Source organism: Microtus pennsylvanicus, chromosome 15 (assembly GCF_037038515.1).
Source record: "Microtus pennsylvanicus isolate mMicPen1 chromosome 15, mMicPen1.hap1, whole genome shotgun sequence".
Lineage (NCBI taxonomy): Eukaryota > Metazoa > Chordata > Mammalia > Rodentia > Cricetidae > Microtus > Microtus pennsylvanicus.
The window spans coordinates 29,973,091-29,999,914 of NC_134593.1; the positions used below are offsets into that span (position 1 = coordinate 29,973,091).

General features: G+C 40.1%; 1 protein-coding gene across 4 annotated transcripts in view; it reads right to left on the minus strand.

Annotated features, from left to right (window-relative positions):
• The window catches only part of Xpo7 (exportin 7), an 83,861-nt gene that overhangs the window by 17,527 nt on the left and 39,510 nt on the right, over positions 1-26,824 (minus strand). For 2 of the 4 annotated variants that reach the window (XM_075950272.1, XM_075950271.1), the window contains exons 2-18: positions 26,557-26,703; positions 23,607-23,700; positions 22,556-22,722; positions 21,319-21,384; positions 16,993-17,097; positions 15,249-15,414; positions 13,973-14,046; positions 12,155-12,274; positions 10,689-10,835; positions 8,968-9,140; positions 6,966-7,159; positions 6,260-6,365; positions 3,966-4,101; positions 3,385-3,458; positions 2,180-2,260; positions 1,377-1,440; positions 907-1,015 (exon numbers count right to left, since the gene is read on the minus strand). In XM_075950272.1, coding sequence (XP_075806387.1) covers positions 907-1,015; positions 1,377-1,440; positions 2,180-2,260; positions 3,385-3,458; positions 3,966-4,101; positions 6,260-6,365; positions 6,966-7,159; positions 8,968-9,140; positions 10,689-10,835; positions 12,155-12,274; positions 13,973-14,046; positions 15,249-15,414; positions 16,993-17,097; positions 21,319-21,384; positions 22,556-22,722; positions 23,607-23,700; positions 26,557-26,703 — 2,023 coding nt within the window. Of the gene's footprint in view, positions 1-906; positions 1,016-1,376; positions 1,441-2,176; positions 2,261-3,384; positions 3,459-3,965; positions 4,102-6,259; positions 6,366-6,965; positions 7,160-8,967; positions 9,141-10,688; positions 10,836-12,154; positions 12,275-13,972; positions 14,047-15,248; positions 15,415-16,992; positions 17,098-21,291; positions 21,385-22,555; positions 22,723-23,606; positions 23,701-26,556; positions 26,704-26,824 lie in introns of all 4 variants that reach the window. The other 2 variants (XM_075950270.1, XM_075950269.1) reach the window with 2 other exon arrangements.

A 26,824-nucleotide genomic window follows, 5' to 3' on the forward strand; every position in this document is an offset into this window, starting at 1 on the left:
CAAGGGAAATAACCCTAGGTGTGACTCTGATGTCAACAAGTCCAAGCTGTGAATGCTTGAGGAATAAAATGGTGTGGAAGAGGAGAAGGTCCCAGCGCAATCCAAAGGCTCCCTTAACTATCCCAACGGGTGTTAGTAGTAATTAAAAAGTTAAATGTTAGTGGAAACATGCATTTGTACAAGATACTACACACTGAACATAGCAGCCCAAGGCTGCTGTGTTAGAACAGGTTAGATGCTTCCGGAGGCTTTATTCACATGCACTTTCCTTAGCAGTGCTTCATAAACCTAGGTCTCCGGTCATTTTAGTAGGATTAAAGTAGCTTAAAACCCACAATGACAAATGCCACTGAGCATCACCATCAGTGGTTAGTTGGACCACCAGTGCTACTCGGGAGACTAAACTTCCATGGCTCCTATGCACTGGAGACCCACATAACTAAGCCTCTGATGACCGAGTAGGTGGGTTCATTTATTACTGTGGGGTGGAGGTGGTTCTGGCCAACAAGATGCACTTACCAATCTCAATAATTCTCTTATTTTACAGATGTGGTTATCAAAGAGAGAATTTTATATGCTTCAAAAAAGTAATTTTAGACAAGTATCTCATTATATTGCTCTGGTTGGTCTCAAACCCAGACTTCCTGCCTCAGTCTTCCAAATAGTGGAATAACAGGTGCAAGCTGTGTCCAGCTTGAGGAGAATTTTAAAACCATGGCATATCAAGATAAAAACTTGGCTGCATATTATCACACTTTTCCAGTACAGGGATGTGTTTTTTTTTGTTTTTTTTAAAAACTGTTGAAATAACAGAGAGGGAGTTCTCCTACATCTACTACTCTGTCCTCAGAAAAAATTTAGTACAGGGCCAGATACTTCTTGAGCCACTAGAGTTTGTTGCAGTACCTAAATCCACCATGAGGAGACGCCCAAGTGCTGTGTAGAAGGTAGTCCGACACCGCATGTCTGTCAGGTTGGACTGATTGTTAATACCCAAAAATGAAAAGTGCTCGCTCTATTAAAAAAAAGAAAACAAGTTAAAAAGGTAAAAACATGGGTTAGAGACAGAATGGAAGCCAGTAATATCAGAATTACTGAGTCCTTGCACACTAGCGCCCAATGGTCACTTTTTAAGGATACATTGGTCTTTAATTATTTTAAAATTAAAATTAAATTGGCTGTACTGGTTTATCCCAAGTATATACAGCAGCAGGTGACTTTACTACAGCTCAGGCATCCTGCGCGGTTGATGGTGGGAGTGTAATCTGGCAGAGATGCAGGACCCAGGGCCTCAACTGAAGCACTTGCTTTGCAGTGCTGAGAAGTCTATGTGGGTGGCTGGAGAAGGACAGGGGAACAGGACTGAGAGCACTCACCGTGTGATTGTTCAGCATAAACTGTACCGCGCTAAGCTTCACTAGCTTCCTTACACTACTGTATGTAAAGACAAAGGACACAGTCAAGGAAAGTGTGGCACAAACTAAGACATGTTTAGAATTAGTACACTTTCCTAGAAAGTCTATCTTCTAAACCAAATGAGTGCAATACTGCCAAAGAGTACAAAGTGCTTGTTAGCATTTAATTAATAAGAGAACACCCAAACCAAACTGCTACTTTTAAGAAAATCAATACCACAGCAAGCAATTTCTCTTTAGAGTCAGACTATCCCAGATTTCAAGAGGGACTTTATGACTTAAAGCTCTGAACGAGTACCCACTGTGCACTGTGATTAGACTCCTCTCATATTAAGAAAGGGACTAGCTATGAAAAGTCTTGAAGGCATGAGAAAGTTATTTTTTTTTTTGAGAAAGTTATTGAAGAAATGTACAGTGTTTTTTTGCACTTAACTGGCTCCTAACTGTGGAGCAATCCAAACTTCACAGCAGACGTCATTCAGATCAAGGGCTGTAAGCCACCACTGTGGAAAAGTGAGCCAGGTCCTAGGTCTCCTGGTATTTATCAATCTTAGGACCAGTCAGGGATACATTTATAGTCAATTATTATATTGTGTGGTGCCTCACTTTTAGGGACTTGGAATTATTCTAGATTTTCTGTGTGTATTGCCTTTGGCTCCTAGGAAAATGGAAGAAGACACTTGAGTCCAAGCTACACCCAAGTTAAAGCAGCAGCAGAAAAAAAAAGTGACTTGAACTTCCTCAAAGTCTAGCTTAAAGGATATCCAATGGAGAGGTCATTGAGAAGCTGCAGCGTCTTGGAGGTGATTGGTTCACAACGCCCCCAGTACTTCAAGTTGGTGATGCTGGAGGAAAAAACAAGAAAAAAAGAAGAGAAATTTTTGATGCACCTGATTTCCTTGAGGGACAAAAGAAGAAATGCATCAATCAAAAGTCACCACACATCTGTATCACCAATTCACAGACATCACGACCACAGGAAAAAAAAAAGGGTATAAAATCTCTGTACTTACATTTGGTTGACTAGAAAAATTATCCTTCAGATAATCTTCACTACTTGGTTCCAAAGCTACACTGGCCCATACCCAGGCCCTTGGAATTCTGGGGCACTCCAGGGCTGATTTCTGCAGCAAGGGTAAGAGATTTCTGCGGCAGTGATAACATGCAGACGTATGCAACTCTGCACCTGCACCATCCACTGTCAGCTGCAGAACTCTAGTAGCCCTTGCTTCTGGATCCTTGGCTGGTAGAGTCCTTTAGACCCCCTTTGCTTTTTCCATCTTAAATTATTAACCAGCTCATGGAGATCAGTGTTTAGGCTGGGACAGTTGCAAGGAAGCAAAATGGTACTTTGCACACAGCCCTGGGTTATTAGTATTTGACTCCTAGTGTGTGCTTTGATAAATTGAGCTCCTAAAAAGGGGAAAATATAACTAAGGGACATAACTTAAAAACAACAAAAACAAAAACAGGAAAAGGGCCAATTAGAAGCACCAACTTTGAAAGCGTTCAAACAGCAGGAGCATATTTTAGAGATCAAGACTCCTGGAGAGTATGATGCTTCCTGAGAAGAGTAAACTCCCCATAGGGGAGGGGCAGGCATTCCTACTGGAAATCAGCACCAGAAAACAAATGCCTACTCTGGGCATTCTGGACATCTGAGTGACCGAGAGTGAGAGGACAAATACCAATCACCAGGGAGGAGCTCCATTTTGTGAATGCCTGGCAGTATTTCAACTGGGATTCCAGAGGCTAAAGAGCAGATTTGGTAAAATTCTACACAAGCCTGGAATGCTCTGGGGCCGGGCCATATCTCTAAGCACAGCGTGTCACACACTCAAATGCACAATTCTCTGACGCAAACGATCAAGGCTGGAATAGCAAGGCAGTGGCAGCACAGTGCCTGGGTCACTGCACAGTTGCAACAGGACTGCAGGGCCTATTGCTGACTGTGAGCCACAACACTTACACTTTTCCTATGAAGACACTCAGCACCATCGTCTCATCATTCAACCCCAGAACTTCTGAGAGTCGGCGGTACAGCTGATGTCATGTAAAGTAAGAGAAAATAATCAGATGACATAGATTCGAAAAATCACAGCCCTGAGCTTTCTAAAACATGCCCACACTCAGGTTCAAGATGTAGTACAGTTCTGGGAAGTATGGACTAAAGGGATAGGCTAGCCTCAATGTTCTAAATACTAGATAGAGGCTGTGTTCTCTTATTGGGCCCCTTCAATCCTGAAATTCTCCAAACACTGCCAAAACTACCGGCTGTTCTCAACATTAATTCATGTATAGAGACTAAGAACTGCCAATTTGGGGGAGTACAACAGATGTTTTGACTGGCCATTTGTTAAGCATATGGAGCACTAGAGAAACAGGCCCAATTCGTTGATGATTCTCAGAATTCTACAGACTAAGAGAAAACATTTGGATTATTCCAATACTGGAAATCTGGAGGCTTATTGTAACTGTGATCAACTGTTTTCCCTCCATGCAACTCCACACCCGAGAAGTGAGAAATGAAGCTGACAGTGAGTATGTTACCTTTGAGGATTTCTGCACCTGGTCCCCAATGTAGATCTTACGAAACTGCTCAAAAAAGCTCAGCATGGCCAATTCTAGCTTCTCATTACCCGCCTGAGCCAAGCGGGAATCTGTCAGGTTCATAAGCTGGAGCACCCTGGAGGAAAAAGAGTGATGATTCTCTCAACAGCAGGATATCCTGGGCATTCTAAACAATGTAAGCTACTTCAAAGTCATCACACATCTCTCTTCTTATCCCTCCACTTTGGGAACTGTCTTCTCTGCAGGCTCTAAATGGTGGTGAGGAAACAAAGTCTCCACTTCTGCTTATAAACAGTGGTAAAACATAAATAGAAAGGTAACTGTCTTCTGGAACTTCTGTGAGATTGTGGATCTTCTGCATGCAAATTCATCTATACAGATGAATGGGACTGGACTAGCCAGCTTAGTGCTTCTCAATTTTTTTTTTCTCACTTAGCCATGAAAGGAAGGGAGACACAGTCGAAAGGACCACTTTCAGGAACAAGCAGCACATGTACTACTACCTGTGCCTTTAATCCTTTGCTCTGGACCTTTCTCTCTCCAAACAAAGGATGTGGTCAATGATGAATGAGTAAGAATGGTATCCTCTTTTGAGATAGGGTTTCTTTGTAGACCTGACTGTCCTGGAACTCTCCTTTGTAGATATAGCTGGCCGCAAAGTCATAGAAATCTGCCTGCCTCTGCCCCTCCGAGTGCTAGGACTAAAGGTGTGCACTACCATCCAGCTGAAGAATGCTATTCTTACAAGTGAGTCTTTGGCATTTGACAGAATGAAGATAGCAACTACTTGTGACATATTATGAGTCAATTAGACTCACTGTGTTGCAACATCCAAGAGAACAGCCTACAAGACATTGTCTAAACTGAGTTTATTATGACACACATGTGGTATCTGAAAGGTACTAGATTTCATTCTTAAGAAATCTTTGTTTACTACCTTTAAAAAGTGCTAGTGGGGTAATACCATGCACACTTTTGTCACAATTAGGGCACCCAAAGTCAAAAGAACATTTGATAAACAATACAGGGTACAAAGAGAAACAGGCCCAATTTGTTGATGATTCTCAGAATTCTACAGACTACATTTGGATTATTTCAATACTGGAAATCTGGAGGCTTATTGTAACCGTGATCAACTGTTCCCTCCACACCCGAGAGTGGAGAAATGAAGCTAACTGTGATTCTGTTAGCTCCAAATGGGAATTTTTCAGAAAACTAAGATTTACAGACTGAGATGTCTGGGACCAATAGAAGGTAAAACACCAGGTTCCTTGTAGGTCATCCCTAGGGAAGATATCTGAAAAGTTCAGAAGTCCTAACAATAGCAGCTCTCTGTATGGTCCTACAACAACTTCAAAACACATGGCAACATTCTGGTCCCTCCTACTTGCACTCCTGCAGGAATCTACAGTAGCTTTCCAGAAGCTGCAAGATGTGCAGTATCACCACAGACTGATGCAGGAATGAGACTCCAGCCATCTTATATACGACAAAGGTTTGAAATTGTAGACAAGACTATTCTTCTCATAAACACCATTCTTGTTTGTTTATTTATTAACTTGTTTCTGAGATGGAAAGCTCCTTTGGAAAAGGGGCTAAGGATACTGTTTGGTAGTAGCGCATGTGCATAAGACCCTGGAATCAATCTCTGAAACAAGTAAATAAATAAACAAGAAAGAAGGTTATGTTAGCATGCAGTGGGCTTATTATTACAGTAAAAAGAATTTTTTTTTTTAAGAGGCAAGATCTTACTATGGCTTAGAACTAAGTAGACAAGACTGGACTCAAACTCACAGAGATCTGCTTGCCTCTGCCTCCCCATTTTAACTTGGAAAATCTTCAGTAAGTTTTAACACTCACCTAGAGTTTTTTTTAACAAAAGGAGAACACAGATACAAAATAATGTAAAATCCGGTGGTTGTGACAGGCTGCAGGAGTGACATCAATGAACCAGTTTCCTTTTAGATCATGTCAGCACTGCAAATACAGCCCATATTCTCCAACTCTTAGACACTGCCCCTGAATAGATCAACAGTTACTCCCCTCCATTAGTTTCCCCAATTCCATACATAACATTTCCTTGTTGATTACTGATTAAAATTTAGTATAAATCATAGGTAGAGTTCTTAGTGCATGCACAAAAGAGAGCTAGCTGGCTTAGCATAGTAGGTCCACATCCTCATGGGCATTCAGCTGCCTCAGAAGCACCAGAAGGGCCCCAGCAGGCGCTGAGTTGTCAAGCAGAATAAGAGGCTTCCTTGGGGCACACTTACCGACAGACAAGTTCACCATCCATAGCATCCTGCTCATCAGTGCTGGCGAAAGAAACTCGGCCACCAATCACAGCTCCAATGATGTAAACCAACCATGTCAGTCGTCCTGGAGTAGGAAGAAAACTCCTTAGTGTCCCCTTGCTAATGTCGTAAAGATACTTCTCGCCAGAAGACTATTCAATTCTTTACCCTCACAACCCCTTGCGACAGGGTTTTTCTGTAGTCTTGTCTGTCCTGGAACTCACTCTGTAGACCAGGATGACCTCCAACCCTCAGAGACCCACCTGCCTCTGCCTCCTGAGTGCTGGGATTAAAGATGTGCGCCACCACCACCTGGCAAGACTCCTTAATCTTAAAAGAGTATTCTAATGAAGCCATAAAATTTTACTTTTCTGATAGAGAATGACTACCATTCTACTCTAGTAAGGTTGGTACCGAGAGGGAAACTGATCAGATAGTAGTATTCCTATATCAGACAAGACCATTATTTTTGGAGTGCAGTACTTCCTTGAAACAACCCGCTACAGGTATGATTTGTTATTCTACCCTAGGCCCCTATGACACTTATTCATTCATTCACTTACTCTGTGTGCATGAAGGTAATAATGAATAATCTCTTTTTCTGGCGGGGATGGGGGCACAAATAGAAGAAGCAAGAGGTGAAGGGGCTGACAGTATCTCTGTGCTCCCTGGACGCTGCACTTACCTTCCTGCACTGCGATGTCCATTGGGCTGGCACTGGCACTCTGCAGTAGTTCCTGGTAGGATTGGGCCGACTGGTCAAACAGCTGCACAAGGAGCGCACAGGTCTTCTCATACTCACAACGCCCAATGGTGGACAACTGGTCCAACTGTTGCTGGACCAGACCTGTATCTTCCAGGGGATCTTCCAGGCCATCCCTACTCCCAAGAAAGAAGGCACCCTCTTAAAAACACATGCCCATTAATTTCCCTGATACAGCAACTCTTTCTCACCAACAATAGAGGATCAACATTAATTTTTGCTAAGGAAAAAAATTTAAAAAGTTTTTGTTGCCACAGAATCTTACCAATACCTTAGCATTTGTCTGCCATTGAACCTGGCAGTATTATGTTTCTACCCCTCTGAGCTGTAGGCATTCAGTGTCTTATTTCTTTCATAACAACAACAACAACGAAGGAAGGAAGGAAGGGAGGGAGGGAGGGAGGGAGGGAGGGAGGGAGGGAGGGAAGGAAAGGAAGGAAGGAAGGAAGGAAGGAAGGAAGGAAGGAAGGAAGAAAGAAAGAAAGAAAGAAAGAAAGAAAGAAAGAAAGAAAGAAAGAAAGGCGTTTCTCTGTGTAGCCTTGGCTGTCCTGGAACTTTCTCTATAGACCAGGCTGGCTTTGAATTTAGAGATCTGTCTTCCTCTGCCTCCCAAGTGCTAGCTTATTTAAAACTGTTTTAAGATTACATTTTTACTGTAACTATGTATGTATGCATGCATGCCCAAGGACACATATATGTAGGTCAGAGGATAATTTGTAGGAGTCAGTTTCCTCCTTCTACCACGTAAGCCTGGGAACTGACCAGTAGTTAGGCTTGGAGACAAGCACCTTATATTCACTGGCCATCTTGAAACTCGTAAAGAGTAATTTTTCTTCCCTCTTTTTTTAAATTTACTTTTATGGAGCTGAGACAGAACTTGGGCTTTGTCTGGCAAGTACTCTACTGCTGAGCTACCCTAGGTGCCCCTGGCCAATCTTTCTGAATACTGTATACTTTGGGACTCTAAGTACATATCCTGCATTTGAAGTTACTGTGGCTAAATGAGGTCAGGGAATTCAGAAACTTTCATGAGGAAGGCAGTATGTTTCTCTTAGCAATGCAAAAACTTTGATAAACCCCTTATTTTATTAAGCTCAATCTTGTTACACAGCAAACACATAACTATAAAAATAATCATGCTAAATGGGATTTAAAAAACCCAAAGACTATAAACTGGCTTGGTTTATACCCAATTTCCCCAAATATATATTTGGTACCAAAATGATATAGTTTCCCACCTCAGATTTCAGAATCGTGGCTTTGTACTAGGCCTTACCTTCAGGTTTTCAGACTTTAGGACACCTTGCCCTATGGTGAGATCTCTACTGCTCTATTGTAGCATGCCAGGACCAGAAGCAGCAGCAGTCAAGAGCTGGCTGCTGTATGTTTCCCACATGCTATGTACAATGCTAGGTTATACTGGTTCTCATAAGATCACAAGGTAGTCTTATTACTATTTGTAGTTTACAAAAAAAGGAACTGCAGGAACATACCCAAAAGTATAAGCTATTAAAACCAGTTTCCTGGGTCTAGACTCTTTACACATTTCTCCATCCTCCACCACTGTCTCTTGGAAGCTAGATGAATTGAACACAGGCTTTCCAGTCAACTTCATGAATACTTATATTTTGAAACGTCTTGTCATAAACAGTGAGACCACAAACTTGAGCCTGTATGATGGCTCAGCAAATAAAAAATTTAAAGAAACATTTAAAGAAAATCAGTGGTAAGGGCAAGCACATGCAATGCATTTCTATCACAGACATTGCTGGGGAAGGTAATATCAGGGGACATGAACAAGGTATCGAAGGAAAGACAGACGGCCAAAACTAAACATAGCTTTGTCAGTTTGGGATCTGACTTCTAGAAAGTCTGATACAAGGTTGCTGACTAGGGAATGTGGTGGTAGTCCATGTTTCCTTACCTTAGAATGATATGCACAGATTCCAAACGGGATGTGATATAGGCTTTGGTGACCTCAGGAGTATATGTTTCCAGCATATGGGGCTCGGTGGCTTTGACATATGGCACGGAGGCTGCCAGCCGCTGCCACAGGCTCAGGAGATAGTGCACACTATTTGGGGCAAATTCCCAGTGCTGAGGATCAACAAAAGAATAAAAGAAAGTTTTTTATTTCTGCACACAAAATCCCAAGCTATTTGATACAAAGGATAACAAAACAGCTAAGTTTCTGGGGGCCTGAATCTGTGTATGGTAACTCATTTAAGGCAGCTACTAGTGGTGGTTTAAATGATAAATGTTTCCAGTGGGCTTGGATATTTAAACACTTAGTTCCCTGTGGGCGGTGCTGCTTGGGAAGGTTTAGGAGATATGGCCTTGTTGAAGGAGGTCTGTCATGGGCAGGGTTTTGAGAGTTCATAGTTTTACCAAGTTCATTCTCTTTGCTGTTGAGGATGTGAGCTCTCAGCTTCCTGACCCTATCATGCTTGTCCCTTGCTAACTGCCTCTCTACCACAACGGACTCTTTTTTATTGGTTTCTTTTGAGGCAGGGTCACGCTACACAGCCCTAGATGACCTGGAATTCACTATGTAGATGAGGCTCATATAGATCCACTTGCCTCTGCCTCCTAGGTGTTGAGATTAAGATATGATCCACCATGCCTGGCCCATAATGGACTCATCCCTCTGAAAATAAGCTCTTCCTTCTGTAGGTTGCTGTTAGTTATTTCAGACTTAAGAGTTTAATGAGATAGAAGGTGGGTCTATGCTGGCTCTATAAATCTAGATGACAAGAAAGATGCAGGGAGTGGGTCTAAGACATTAGAATGCAGGAGAATCACTAGTCTCTGTGAACCAGAGCCTAGTGATGAGACCCTGTGTCCTTCAAGCTCTCAGGTGATTGTGATGTAAATCACACAGCAAGAGACCCTAACTGTGCTGTGAGATGACAAGAGGGTGAGGTGAGGGCTGAGTTTCTTTCCTTCTTCAGTCTAGGCCCCCCAGTTCTACCTTGTGCTTTTCAGAGAGATAAAAGAATTCTTCTCGCCGCAGGGCGATGGTGGCGCACGCCTTTAATCCCAGCACTCGGGAGGCAGAGGCAGGCGGATCTCTGTGAGTTCGAGACCAGCCTGGTCTACAGAGCTAGTTCCAGGACAGGCTCCAAAGCCAGAGAAACCCTGTCTCGAAACCCCCCCCCCCAAAAAAAAGATTTCTTCTCTCAGTACTGAAATAAACCCAGGAGGGCTTTTAGTGTGCTAAGCAAGCACTCTACTAGAGACCTATGTCCTTAGCCCTTTATAATTTCTACATGTTCCTCTAACCAAAGTTATTAAACTTGTTTTTCTTGTAGTGCTGGGATCAAATGCAGAGTCTCACAAATATGAAGCAAGTGTTTTACCACTGAGCTACAACTCTAATCCTTTCCTTACACTCTTATAAATTTAAGTAGTCTTCAGTGGGAACTACTTTGCAGAGTATGCTATAGGTATGTGTGAGTATAATAAAATACTCTTTATGACTTCCTGTGATTCTGAGGATTGAAGCAGTACCTCATACATATTAGGAAAGTGCTCAACCACCAAGTTATAGTCAAACTCCAATAATATTTTTATAGGGTTAAAATCAAGATGCAAGAGATGAGATCCCAATAATTAAACAGAAAGACACAGTGGTGAAAGACAAACCTGTAGGCTGGTCACTGTGAAGTTGGCTATCAACCGGATAACCTCAGGGTAGTTTTCCACTTTTACCAATTCTCCCAGTTGGTAGTTACTCTTTAATCGGGCCAGTAGTCTGCAGAACTCATGGTAATTGTTTGGGTCTGATAAACTCTGGCAATGGCATAGAAAGAAAATAAAAATGGAAAATATGATCACCACACTCCAAGAATGCTGTGTGCTTGGCACAGCATGGGAAAGTCTATTTTTCAGCTTTTGGACTGCAAATCCATGATTAAGAACACAGGTATAGAAGGCTTCAACACAAGTCAAGCACTACTTTAAAAAGGTTTGATCACATTTATTATCACATCAGTTCAAAATATTCACCCATGATATGGGATCATTAGCTTCAAGCGTAGAGTAAGAAACAGAACCTAGAAGGATCACACTACTTGTCTACGGTTGTAAGGTGATCAATGGCAGAAATGGACACCATCTTTGATGTGTTTGCTTCTCATAGACCAAAGGGATTAATTAATTTCAACATATGTGAAACGATCACTAAATGAAGCACCTTAGTTATTATAAACAAAAGTGGCACAAGTGTTTTCATGTTGTATCACAAATATCAGATATTTATTGTATACTAGTATATAACTATATCAGTACTACAGGAATTTAAAGGTGCCAGTATATTTGTATTTCCTTAAGAATAGTATTCTTTTTTTTTTTTTTTTTGATTTTCAAGACAGTGTTTCTCCGTAGCTTTTGGTTCCTGTCCTGGAACTAGCTCTGTAGACCAGGCTGGCCTCGAACTCACAGAGATCCGCCTGCCTCTGCCTCCCGAGTGCTAGGATTAAAGGCGTGCGCCACCACCGCCTGGCTTACTATTCTTTATTAATGATCAGGGCAGAAACTTTGTTTTGTTCATATACAAAATCATGCCACAAAGTAAGTCTTAATACAGTTTGTTGGGGAAAAAAAGGCATTTTAAACAGTTTAAGTATATTTTAAAGTATACTGCTTCTAGAATTTCTTTTCCCAATTATAGAGAATACTTGAAAGAAAAGTGGTTATTACATGAATTTTGGGGGAAAAAAGAAAAGAAAATTAATCAAATTATAGATTGTATCTTTGAAAAAGAAATACTTCCCTTCCCACCAAAAGATAGCCTTCTATGTTAGGTTACTCATGTCAATATTAAACACTGAGAAACAAAACTAATCTTTAGATTCTTAATTTCTTGAGGAAGTAAGAATTGCTGGTTCCACCTCTGCTGGCTTGTATCTAATGACCTCTTCCCATGTATTCTAGAGCTATAGGACCCATGTTCCTCTCTGCAGCAAATGCACCCACAACTATCCACACATCTTCAGAAGTCAGACTATGTTGCTTCCTGGGATTCCTGCCATGTGTAGCTCTTGATAATCTTCCTTCAGATTTCAGTCATACATGTATTCAGTGTATACACACATTCTCAGAAACCTTACCTGTGGATTTTCCAGTATTCGTTTAACACCATCAACGAGATGAGAGAGAAACTTGGCCCTCTCAGCATTGTTAAATAGGGATCTCCGGACTGAGGCAATCTGTACTAAGCAGGACAATACCTGCAAGCAAGGCATAGCACAGAAACACTTAGTAAGATGGGCAGCCATGGCCTCCTACAATATTCATTAGCTTTATCAAAGAAAGAAACATCCAATCCAAATTCATCAGAGCAAGGTCCATGGCTACATTCAGCTTGGAAATTCTTCTTAGTATCTTTGATTATTCTAATCACTTCTTTGATTCTTTCTTATATATTTATTTAAGCCACAAAAAATGTCAAGTAATTTATTGCTTCAATAAAGCTTGAGGTTTAGATTTTTTTTGTCTTAATAAAAGCAAGTTCTGCTCACAGAACTATATGACAAAATAATCATGTCAAATCTATACCCTGAAAAAAAAGTTTTCTTCTCTTTCCCACTGTGCTAATTTTTTGTTGTCCGTCTTTCTATATCTAGTTTCTGGTCTTTTCTGCATGTTGCATTCCCAGGAAGAGGGATATTAGCAGTAGCACAGCTGTTGCTTTTGCTTTGGGCTGGCTTCAGCCAGAGAAGCACTAGGGAGGTCAGAAGGTAGAAAGGCAAAGATGCTCTCCTTTCAACCCTCTGGCTGGACTACAAACAAGCAGTTCTTCTATAAACTGCCACAGTGTTTGCTGTATAGCTGTCTCCTAGTATATAGGCTGAGCTCTCCCAGGCCTGTATTCCCACCAGCTGTAAAGGGCACATGTCACCATGTCTTGTTGGGTCACTGTGAGTATGCTCAACTATAAACAGTGTTTTCACTGACTACCCCTCTGGACTGTGCTTCCTTTTTCTGAAGTGACTTAAGGATACACATACACTGAATTTATATTTATGCTAAAGGGAAGACCTGTGTTAGTTTGGAAAAGTACAATGACCAGGAGAGTGATCTACTGCAGAAACACCATCCAGATCCTCCATTACTTACTTGACTGTGTTCCTATGTATATTTCATGTAGAATATTATTTAAGTCCAAAGTCTCCAGACCAATGAGGCTTTAGAACTTGAATAATCTTGTGATTTAAGGTATGTTAATGCTAGATATGATCCCAATTCTTTTTGGGAGAAAGGCCTTTCAGTTTATCATTTATCAATATGCAACTCTGGCCTCAGAGACTTTCTTTTCTTCTTTCCCTCAAATTTGGTATGTGGAAGATAGGATGATTTTAAATCCCCAATACAGTGGTCTCCACATGCCTGGATTACAGAAGTGCCTGAAGGATTTAAAAATCGTCCTATGCCAGTCTCAATGTGTAGCTAGACAAGTATCAATAGCTCACATACTAGCCTGTGGCGTTAACTAGGCTTACAGACGGGACAGAAAGAGCTGGACAGTTAGCTATAACCTGACAAGACAGGACGAGTTAAAAACAATCAAGACTCTGCTGCTAGAACTTTTAGGTTATGACCTCAGCATCAGCATGCTGGGTACATAGCGTACATAATGTACACCTATGCTATATTTCAACTACTACCACCCCCCCAGATTAAAAAACAAAACAAAACAATAAAAACCCAAACCAAAACACCAAAAACAATTCCAGGGTTTTTCTATATAGCTCTGGCTGTCCTTGAGCTTGGTATGTAGACAAGGCTATCTTTGAACTCACAATGATCGTCTAGCCATCATGTTTGATTTATTTCTATGATTTTGCAAAACAAAACAGACCTAAAGATTATTTACCAATGTTACTTTCTAGAACACGTTTGCTTTAGAAACCGTGGTTCTGACTTACCAAAGGTGAGAATGAGGGAGGGATGGAATGATACAGGTCAAAAAACAGCTGCAGAGTTGAAGAGTCTAAGAATGCTAGGGGAAAATACAAAGGATATGACTTTACCATGGTTGCACAAGTCTACTTTTCCCAGCATTATATATTATGGGCCATAATCTTCTGATTATTTGTCCAAAAATATCTATTTTCTTAGAAAGTGATAAACTAGTGAGATTTGTTTTCTTTTTTTCCCTTTAGGTTAAGCACTGATTTTGACTCCTCTATGAAGTGTTTATCCTTTTGACTCTGAAAGAACCCCTATTAATCTTAACCCACAGTTTGTCCTTAGGAAAAAAAACACACACATTGAAATTCTTTTATTTTATTTAAGGTTTTATTTATTTACTTATTTATTATGTACAAAGTGTTCTGTCTGCATGTATGCCTTCAGGCCAGAAGAAGGTGACAGATGTTACTACAGATGGTTATGTGTCATCACGTGTTTGCTGGGAATTGAACTCAGGACCTCTGGAAGAACAGGCAGTGCTCTTTACTGCTGAGCCATCTCTCCAGAGGTATTTTTTATTTGTTTGTTTAAGATTTGCCGTGTACATGGTGGCCTTGAACCTGGGATCTTCCTGCCTCAAGTAGGATGACCACAGGTAAGTGACACTTTATGAAATCTTGTTTTTAAGTAACTGAAGTGAGTGCTTGAGAGATGGCTAAACAGTTAAGAGCACTTCTTCTAGAGACTTGAGTTTGGTTCCCAGCACCCACATGGTGGCTCACAATTGTCTGTAACTCCATTCTTGCAAATCCAATATCCTCTCGTGGCCCCTGAGGGCACCAGACACTCAAGTGGTTTACAGAAAAACGTGTAAGCAAAACACACATATACATAAAATTAAAAAACCAAACACCTCTCAAGTGTCTGATGTTCAGTAATTCTAAGTTCTCTTATGCTTGGGGGAATCTTATAAGACTCTTCTATGAGCTAGGCAGTAGTAGTGCATGCCTTTAATTCCAGTACTTGGGAGGTAGAGGCAGGCAGCTCTCAGTGAGCTTGAGGCCAGTCTGGTTTACAAAGCGAGTTCCAGGACAGCCAGTACTGTTACACAGAGAAACCCTGCTTCAAATAAACCATAAAGACTCCTCTATGAATTCTTACCATGTTGTAAACAAAGGCATAAAAACACTAAGTTTTGTTCAAAGTAAATCAAGAATTACAGGGCCTCTCTGGATTATCCTACAGACACAGGGCAGGCAGACTTAGACTTAGGTTGGAGTTCTCTGTTACCTGATCTCCAGCTGGTGGGGATCTGAACTGTACACAGGTCATCTGAGGACTCATCAGTAGATGTGCCGATGAAATCAAAGTTCAGACAGTTATGGGTGAGTTTGAGCAGCTGCATCAGCAAGCCATGCTGACTTTCATCATTCAAGTTCAGGTTCTTTCCTGATGCCTGGAAAAATTTTCACACAATGAATGAACTCCAAACACTTCTCTTTCCCCTGCTTCAGAAGCAGGCTGCTAAGCTGGAAAAGGAGGGCCCTACTTCAGCACAGTAAATATTTTCACTCCAGAAGATGTTGCACTTTTATTAACAATGTTATCATGAAAAAAAAATCTACTCGTTTAGTATTAACACATATGTAAAAATATGAAATTGATATTTAGAGAAATCCCCTGGTTAATACTTCTTTTTCATAGGTAGTCACAATGGCCACTGAGAAAATCCTAAAGCAATACAAGATGTGGTGTTTGGGTCTGCAATCTTAGTATTTCTAGGCGTGGTTTATTTAAGCTGTGGACAGAGTTCAGAGTAAGATTTACAATTCCCTTCTCTTTGTAAAACTATCATTATCAAACACTTTTCTAATGAGAATTAAAAAAAAAATTTCTCCTGTATATTACATATCTGCAGACTTACAGCTAGATACCAGTCCTTAAATATCTGTGGTAACAGTTTCCAAGGATCTACTAGCTGGCCCTCAGTGACGAGCTGGCTAATTATTTCTGATAGCGAGAAGAAGAATTTGATCCTTAGTTTTCTCAAAAGCTATTTCTCTCAGATGTCAGAGCTTTGTCCAGCAAGGTGCTGGACAATGGAACATTTATAAATCTGGAGTATAGTCAAGTGAGTAAATGATGGGTGTTGTTAATGGGGGCAACAGAAAGAACATAAATTTGTTTCTAGAGCTAAAATTGGGAAATATCAGAAAATGAGAATACAAACACATAAAAGTGAACCTAAAAACCCAAAGGCTATCTTCAAGTACTTCCCATGTTGAAAAAGCCACCTGACCACTGTTACACATGAGTAGGACTCTTCCTGCTCCCTTCCTTAATCTTTGATTCTGTAGCCTAGGCATATTGCATCGTGACAGGTTTACCATTTTCTGTGACAATGGGGATTGTACTCAGGCTCTCAAGCATGGTAAGTAGTCTACCTAACTTTTTTGATTAAATTTAATGCTATAAATGGATGAAATTAAAATCAGTTCTCTATTTAAAGCAGATAATTCCCTTATATGATACTGTCTACCCCTTTAGGTTATTAAATCTAAGTGGATGCTGAAAAATTCAAAACCTACTCTTCTTTACAGATGTTGCTTGTTTATTTGCTTCTTTTAACTCAGCAGGGGACAGAGAGTCACCTAGTTTTGTATGGTAACAATGTAGTCTGAACCTGCTTACAGAACACTTTAAGAATCTTAAACACCATAAAGCTAACAGGCTTTCATTCTGTATAGAAACATTTTATGTGGCCATAGAGTAACAAATTTCCAACTTTATAGTAAACTAGATTCCTTGAAGACAGGAACAAGGAATAAATGTTCACTTACTGCTTTTCACCTAGATGAATAGCGTTTAAATAGGGGAAACCATGCAATCTTTCCTCTTAGTCAGTGATCAACCTGGCTAATTGTTTTTCCTCCAGATGTGTGTAATGATGGTCTCAGTCAGATGATCTCTAACAAATCCCACCCACTCTTACTCTTGAGAAGGGAACAGGAATTAGGACTGAATATAACCATACCTGTTTTAGTAAATTGCAGGAAAGTGTGAAGATATCAAACAGTGACGAGTCTCGAAAAGAAGAGGCTATTTTTCTGTGTTTGGTTAAAGGATGGGTGGTGTCTGCCTGTGTAGAAAAGAATAAGCCAATGCAAGTTTTAAAATTAATTCCTAGATAGAGGGTGGTTCATGTAGACTTCAAATAAACCAGAAGGATTTCCAATAATGCAAATATAAAAACAAAATTCATTTTATTGCTTAATTTATTGTTAAATCAGATCTAGGAAGATATGAAGAATGGGGTGTGTGGGAGTGTTGCTCGTGGCCACCATGATCATTTCTCTCTAGGGTATAGAGAAAAAGCAAAACTACAGAAACTGTCAGTATTTATAGCCAGCACTTACTGTCACATTGTATTGTGGCTTAGCTACAAAACCAGACAGAGCAGCAAGACTGGGCTTTGGTAAGTTAAATCATCAAGGCTGAAACAACTGCCCAATTACAAAACAGTCACTAATGGCCATGAACTTGAAAATAAATGGATGACCTGTGGCCTCACTTCATTCTCTAACCTATTTCAACATAGAAATGGTTAAAAAAAATTATTTATTTATTTTAATGTATGAGTGCTCTATCTGCAAGTATGCCTTTACTCCAGAAGAGGGCACCAGATCCCTCTGAGATGGCTGTGAGCCACCATATGGCTACTGGGAATCTAATTCTGCTGGGAATCTAACTCGGGACCTCTGGAAGAGCAGCCACTGCTCCTTACCTCTGAGTCATCTTTCCAGCTCTGGAAATGAGATCTTAAATGGTTCTAAGGGTCTCTCATTCCACTGTTTTTTTCAGCTGCTATAGAATAGTATATCTTGCATTTTTAACACGTAGTAGACACTCAACAAGTAGAATAAAAGAATTAAGGTTGTCTATAGTATTTGTAGTCTAGATACTTATTGAAACTTAAATTTCTTTGATTTACTGGTCAACACATCCAAGAGGGGTTCATTTGTTTCAGTCACACTGAAGAGTCATAGCAAACCTTCAAATGCCACCTCTAGGTTCAAACAGGAATGGTAAAGAAAAGTGTACTTTCTGATTTGAATGTGCCAACCAATAAATAATGGAAAATTACTTAAAGTTCAAAATATTCCAAGTCTACTGTCCATACCACTGTGCTGTGTATGTCTTACATGATGAAGCTATGCTTTTTGTTTGTTTTTGAGACAGGGTCTCACTATGTAACCCTGGATGCCTTAGAACTTGTTCTGTAGGCGTAGACATGGCTGGCCTTGACCTCGCAGAGATCCACCAGTCTTCGCCTCCCTAGTGCTTGGACTACAGGCGTGTGCCACCATGCCACGTCATTGCTAAATTTTATACATACATAGTACTATACTGTTGTAGTGATCATAAAAAACATGTTACCAGCCGGGCGGTGGTGGCGCACGCCTTTAATCCCAGCACTTGGGAGGCAGAAGCAGGCGGATCTCTGTGAGTTCGAGACCAGCCCGGTCTACAAGAGCTAGTTCCAGGACAGGCTCCAAAGCCACAGAGAAACCCTGTCTTGAAAAACCAAAAAAAAAAGAAAAAAAAAAGTTACCTACGTCAAGCCCATTTTCATTTACTGCCTCATCCCCAACCCCACCAGTACTGGCAACTGAATTTAGGGCCCTGTGCCTGTAGGTAAGCCCTCTACCATGCAGCTATGTCCATCACTTCTGCCAGTGACCAGCTTTGCTAGGGGTTTAGGTCCCAAAGAAGATGTATGGAGTAGGAGACAGACAGGATTTGTGGGTGAGTCCATAAGGTTGCCATCTTTTAAACTCTATAGTTGCCTGTAGAAGCTGGGGTGTGGCTTGAGGAATCCAGCATTGACCTTGACAATAGGCAGCGCCACAAATTCCCCACCCAAAAATAAGAATTTGTCTCCTTTTTAGTAAGCAGATACCTTCTTCAAGCCCCTGATCATCTAACTAAATACCTGACCTTGAGAAAGGGGCATTTTGGGATCAGACACTCCTTATAGAATATTGTAGTTTCTTAGTTTATCCAAATAGCTAAAATTTAAAAGTGAGCAAAGAAGCTAGACAAACACTACTCTGAACATGAGCAGGCTTTAGGAATTTATAAATCTTGATCATCAAATACCAAGCATATGTTACTTATAAGCTGTTAACTTGAATGGGACTAGGCAAAGTTATCATGCTATATGGTTCCAAGGTGTTGGGGATTTTTCCCAAAGAATTACTTTGTTTAAAAAGTCTACCATTGTATGTATTATTATCCTTCACCGAAGTCTACACAAAATTTGCCAAAGGGAAAGGTATAATAGTGACAATCATTAAAAACAAAAGTAAAAGGGTGCTGGAGAATTAACTGTGCTCGGCAAAGTTGAAATGACAGAACTTTGTTGAGCAGCAATGGTCACCATATGGTCCATGCCACATCCCAATCACTTAAGTAAAACACAGGAAAAAAATTCTTTTTCTTAAATTCTTTTTTTTTCAAGACAGGGTTTCTCTGTGTAGCAAGGGCCTGTCCTGGCACTTGCTCTGTAGCCCAGGCTGGCCTTGAATTCACAGAGACCTCTGCATCCCCAAGTGCTGGCATTAAAGGTGTGCACCACCACCGCCTGGTGAGAAAGATGAAAACCTTTTTGTTAAATACTAACCTTCATGTTATTTAGAGGGTGGGGAGCGAGCTTTGAGAGAACATTAAGCCTATGGTTTTTATATTTGGTTAATGGATGCTCTCTTTACTGTACAGGTAACAGTGGTTGAACATTCTGTTAGCAACACAGGATCTGGTATAAGACTATCTTTAGATAGTAACTGTGAAACTGTAGACAAATTATCATGTATCAGTCTTCTTATCCAGAAAATGGGACAGTTATAATACCCACCTCACAAGATTGTTGAGAATAAAATCAGCACATTTTCATTCTAGAGCTTAGAATGGTGGCAGGCCTATCATAGTTACTTGAAAGTCTAAGCTATTTATACTTTGTAACTACTGCTCATAATGGCAACTCCATCTAATACAATATAGACTCCCAATCTGAACAAGCTATAATCTAGAGCATTAAAAGAGCACCAATTCATTCAAAAGTTCTCAGGGTTAATAAAACATCTGCATAATTATTAGCAATAGCAACGGCAATGCCAATGTAATTAATGTGCTGGCAACTTAATGTGAGATGTTACAACTAATATCAATACTGACTTATTCAATAATTATAAAATTCTAGCCAAATATAGAAGCAAACAACCAAAATGATATTAGCCAGAGCAAAAATGGGAAAAAAAGTGAAAAGAAAAAGAAAAAAAAAAAGGGAAGAAAACAACCACTGGTGTTTCCTCTGTAATACTTGGTGACATCAATGGCTACTTGAAAGAATAACTGGAAAAAGAACATTTTATTCACTCCAAAAGAACACCAGCAAGATCTTTAGTAGTAATACATGGAAACTTATATTCACTTATATTTTTAAAATTGTATTTTATATTATCTATTTTTTGGAGACAGGGTATCTAGTTCAGGTTGGCCTTAAACTCTGATCACCCTGTCTACACCTACTATGTGCTGGGATTTATAGAAATGCATCACCAGGCCTGGAAGGTGTGGCTTGATGCATGCCCCAGAAAAGCACTTTACCATTGAGCAACAACCCTAAACTTGGGAACTGAAAAAAAATTTTTTGAGGGGGGAGGAGTGAGAGTGGTGTGATGTGAGGGAGTTTGAAACAGGGTTTTTCTCTCTGTAGCTTTGGAGCTTGTCCTGAAACTCACAGAGAACCGCCTGCCTCTGCCTCCGGAGTGCTGGGATTAAAGGCACAAGCCACCACTTCCTGATTTTTAAATACCTTTAGCAGATAATAATGTATACAGGAGCAGATGGGCCACAAGCATGACACTGATTTCACTTTTAACAGTGCTATTTTATAATTAAACTCTTTCACTAGCATAAGGAAGTTATTTCCTTTCTTTTTAATCTTAATACATAGCCCAGACCAGCCTTAAACTCATAATGATTCTCTCTCCTTAGCTTCCCACATTCTGTTATAGCTTTAGATGACATCATTCTCATCCTAAAAAGTACACTGATATTATCAGAAAAACTGATATGGGAGAGTACTGGTGATCTCAGAAGCAGGCTGATTAAAAAAGAGTGATGTGGACTGCATTTACAGAGGAAAACCAAATGAATATATTTTGTTTAAAAAAGGCATTAATCACTTACCGCAAAAGCACACAACTGCCAAAAAATATCACCCCACACACAGCAGAAAGCACCAATATAAGGAAAAAAATGTGTCACTTACTTCAATAAGGAAGGCTGTAGCACTTACTTGATTAATTTCATTGGTGAGCTGAGATAAAATTGTGACGCCAATGATGCAGTACTCAACACTGTCCTAGTAAGAAAATGCACAGGAGAAAGTTGGCATGGCCTGGCTCTGCAATGCACTCATACTATTTAACTACAGAGTCTTTGCACTAGGAAAACTGCATAGAGAAGGCAGCACGAAAATAGTTTCAACCTGCTGCCTTATGGAAAATAAAAACCACCTTCCATAAAGACTGCTGCATTTAAACTTATTAATGTTTTAACGGAAGTGCTCCAAAGCACCACAGCATAAAAATTATTGAAAAGCAAACGGCAAAGCATATCTTTAGGCAAATCCCAAATACATAACCAAGTTTTAAAGGGGATTTCTTTTATAACATTAAGAAAAAGGTAAAGAGGGGGACTGGAGAGATGGCTCAGCAGTTTTCCAGAGAACCTGGGTTCAAACCCAGCACCCACATGGAGGCTCAAAACCACCTGTAACTCCTCCAGTCCCAGGGAGATCAAAGCCCTCTCTCTACTGGTCTCTGCAGTTAATTACCTATGTATATTACACAGAAAGAACAAATAAAGCAGTAAATTAACATAGTTTGTTCTGTCTCATCCATAACTCAAACAATGCTACTAATTATTATTATTTTTTTTCAAAACAGGGTTTCTCTGTAGACCTACTAAGTTATTAAAAACAAAAATGCTTAGCTTATAGGGATGAGATAAAAAGAGGGTACTCTTAAAAACTGAACTCTTTTGAAGATTATTTGGAAATATCTTTGGAAGCTATAAATACTTTTATCCTGATCGATCAGCTTCAAGGTTAGGAGTCCACTGACAGATAAATGTATTCAATATGTGACAAGATGTGTGTGCTGGGGTAATTACTGAATACTTGACAGCCCCCAATTGAAGCAAACTAAATGCTCATCTATAGAATACCAGTTAATTATTTTATAGCATTTTAGCTTGACACAATATGTAGGAATCTCCAGAATTTATTTAGACAGGATTTATTTATGCTAAATGCAAAAAAGGTCACACATAGGATAAAAAAAGATGGAGGGGAGTATTTCAGATGATATTTTACGCAATGTAAAAATGCAGATAAGCATCAAATCTATTTCTGTTGCTTTCCCCATTTCTATTATAGTACGTGTACATGCACACGCATGCATGTGTGCATACACACACACACACACACACACTCACTCACTCACTCACTCTCTCACATAAGTACACTGTACCTGTAAAAACCTTGTGACATCTGTGATTGCATTTCTGAAGACATAGTCATCCTTCTGACAGTCAAACCAACCCAGCTTTGTGATTCTGGCGTATAACTGGATGAGTGCTTGTGTCACGAAAGTAGCCAACTTTGGCCGAGTAGCAAGGTAGTTGAGCACATAGTTCCCTACAAATATGAAACAGTTTGCATGTTAAGGAGGCTGTAAATACAGAGGGTCGGTTCCCTCCTACCCGGAGATAGGGTTTCTCTGTGTAACAGCCCTAACTGTCCTGGAACTAGCTCTGTAGACCAGGCTGGCCTTGAACTCATTGGCCTGCCTCATCCTCCAAGTGCTGGGATTAGAGGTGTGCATCACCTCCGCCTGGCTAAAATCATGATTTTCTTTTTCAGAAAAAAGCTCTAAGCCTTTGAATTTAGAATTTTACAACACCATAATTAAAAATCTGAAGTTAGAGCAGCCTTAAATGTACTCTTAAATGGCTAAATACTACTGTATATGTAGAACTAAAAAAAAATCCTCTAAAAACTTTTTTTTCTAACCGGGTGGTGGTGGCGCACACCTTGGTGGTGGCGCACACCTTTAATCCCAGCACTTGGGAGGCAGAGACAGGCGGATCTCTGTGAGTTAGAGCCAGCCTAGTCTACAAGAGCTAGTTCCAGGACAGGCTCTAAAAACTACAGCGAAACCCTATTTTGAAAAACTAAAAAAAGAAAAAACAAACAAACAAACACAACTTTTCTCCTAAGGTATCAGTGACAATAAAAAGATGAAAGAGGCTGGGTGTGGTGGTGCATCACTATAAACCTAATAGGTGTGAGGTGAGACAAGAGGAGTTGAGGTACACAGTGAGGCCCCATCTCCAAAACAAACTAAAAACAAAAAGTGAATAAAGAAATGTGTTAGCAACCAAAGGGATGGTTTACAGAACTCTGGGAAAAGCCTGAATCCTAGATACACTTAATCACATTCAACTATTTATCTATTTAGTTACTATTAGCACATTATGAAGCAGATTTCTTTAAGACAAAGCAGAAAGTTCTGTACTTACGGATATCTATTCGCTGTTCCAATGGTAGTGGGTTGTTTGTTCGTGACACAAGCTTGGTAAGGCATGTAGCTGCTAGCAACTGGGAGTAGGATGACTGGAAAAAGAGTAGAAAAAACAGTGAACATTGAGTGTACCAGATAGTCAGCTGCAGGTTCTTGTTTTGAGATGTTTTAATGATGTTTCACAAAGTTTCACCTTGGGACATTTCTGCAGAATAAAAAGAAAATAACTATTGGACAGAATAGTCCGCTGCACTGCATAGTTCATATGTCCATCAGCATTGCTCTGGGGGAATGCATATGATAGCTTTACAGTAAACTTCAGAAAACTATTGCTGAGAAAAACTAGGTCCAAATAACGGAGTATTATCTTACTCTCCAGTGAGGCTTTTAAAGAATTTTAGATTCAGAGCACTAAAACATCCCAACTGGTCATAACATGAAGAGGAATCATGTATGGTGACCTTTCATAAAATCATGCAACAGGAACAGATTCAGAATCATTGAAAATAATCTAGCTAAGGGTCAAAAATAATTGTCCATGAAACTAAGTCTTAAAGACATCCATTCATGTTAGTATTTTTATATAACACTACCAGGCAGAAAAAGATTCTTTTTTTAAAAAAATATTTATTTATTTATTTATTATGTATACAATATTCTGTCTGTGTGTATATCTGTAGGTCAGAAGAGGGCACCAGACCTCATTACAGATGGTTGTGAGCCACCATGTGGTTGCTGGGAATTGAACTCAGGACCTTTGGAAGAGCAGGCAATGCTCTTAACCACTGAGCCATTTCTCCAGCCCAGAAAAAGATTCTTAAGACTAAGAAAAAAATTGTTGGTGGTGCATCCCTGCAATCCTAGCACTCAGGAGGCTGAGGCAGGAGGACAGTTGTGAGTTCAAAATAGCTAAATGCTATATACATGGAGACCCTATCTCAAAAACAGCAAAACAAGTAAAACAACAGGAAAAAAAAAGTTACAAAAGTGACTTGGATGTGATTTGTACTCATATACTTGAACACAGTTTACTGTAAAGTTTTATTCATAATTTTAATAGATTTGCCAAATCACCGAGAAGTTCTACACAGATTAAATACAAGGAATCCAACATTACTGTTTTCATTCCGCTTCTGTCTATGTTGTTAACTGCCAGTGAGAAACTAGAGTCAACAGTTCAGAGTGCATGTGGGCTCTGGGAGCAAGGAAGGAAAGAGACATGTGCTCCATACCAGTTCACAGTGACTACAAGAAAATGCAGATGCTATGTGCAGAAAGCTTCAGTCAGACCAGTATTCAGTCTGACATCACTTTGTAATCTTCAAATATTTAGAAAAAGGGTTAGATCTGTTAGGAAAAAATCCTAAGACGAGCGGCTCTGATGGCGCAAAGAAATACAATTAGGTCAGATCAAACCAAATTAAAATGCCCATCGTTTTATTAAATACAGTGCTGAGTGCATGGCGGGGAGACAGGAAAGCGAGGAGCACATGCAAACCCGGAACCCTGTGTTTCTCCTCTGGGAACCCACCTAAATATCCCGTGAGAGTGGTCCTGACCTCTCCCTGGCATTGGATTTGGAGTCCAGACCAAAGCAACTCCCAGGCCAAGGGGCTGGGATGGGTGCCAGGGGCTGGGGCTATGCTCCAGACTTAACAGATCCCTGAACTGAAGGTTGTTTGAAAAAGGGTGATTTTAACCAACTATAATTTAATTATTACATTAACATTTTGACAATACTAATGAAAACTAAACAGTAAGTCAATTAGAATTTAATTTTCAACAAATTAGCCATTTCACATTTTTATGTTCTTTTGGCTTGAAGGATATTTTTTAGAAGTAAATTATTATTACTTTGGATTTTTTTTTTTTGAGACAGGGTCTAATTTTATTGCCAAAGTTGGCCTTGAACTCACGGCAATTATCTCACTGCTACGATCACTGGAGGCACGAGCTACTCACTGCCCCTGAAGTATTTATAATAAAATTTTTTAGGGATACACTTTTGTTCAGAAAACAATATTGCACCATCATTTCTATTTCCACCTCCACCAGGCTCACAGTAAAACAGCTATTGTTTGTATCTTTTCTTAGTTTCTTCCCTTTTATCTGTAGAAAAGATAATATAGGTATGCATATCTAGAAAAAAACAGGATTCAACTGGGTGTGGCAGCACGTGCCTTTAATCCCAGCACTAGGGAGGCAGAAGTAGGCGGATTTCTGACTTTAGATAGTATGCTCAAAAAAAAGAGTTCTAGGATAGCTAAGGCTACAAGAGAAAAACAAAACAAAAAATTTAAGTTATGCTGTTCCTTTGTCTAAGGAAAGTCAGGCCAGGTGTTGACTCCCCTAAAGCTGAAGTTACTGGTATTTGAGAGCTACAGACATGGGTGCTGGGAAGCAAGCTCTGGGTCCTTTTCAAGAACAGTTGATCCACCTCTTCAGCCTCAGTTGTCAGGGATTCTAATTCTAAAACCTAAACTTCCTAGGTAGACGTGGTCACACTTTAAATTAGCGCGGGAGTCAGAGGCAGTAGGATCAGGAGTTCAGCTACGTAGCAAGTTTGTGGCTCCCCTATATTGTTTTGAGACTGCCTCAAAAAACTAACAAAGCAACACTTTAATTTTCACTGTCATGGTGATGTGTTCTTAGATCTGTTCAGTAAGCAGTAAGAGCTGAGGAGAACACAGTATGTACAACAAGGACTTATGTACTCCCTTATATCCTACAAGGGACAGGAAGTGACACTGAAGCATAAAATCTGCAGCAGGACAGAAATATGTGTAAAGAGTTTATCAATTTCATTGATACAATAGTGTTCAAGACTAAAATGGATACAGATACCTTTAGACTCAGAGCAGAGACTATCCCAGTCTATCCCTAAAGTTAGAACCAGAGCATTTTACTTAATTCTTGTTACTCTTTAGGACTTGTTAACGCTTACGTACACTTCCCCTCTCGAGGAGCAGCTGGCACTTGCTCAGGCAATCAGGGCTGTTGGTGAATTCAACCAAGGCTTTCTCCGCCTGCAGTCGAGTGGTTGTATCTGTTGTTTCATACAACTGTTTGCACAGATTCTCTAGCTGGGCCAGGCTCTGGAAGAGTTCAGTAAGAAATGTCAGTCTAGGCAATCACCTATCTATTGCACTCTTACTTGGAATTCCTGGACAGAGATAGCAATGCTCAGCGAAGCAATAACTGCCACTCATCAGATCA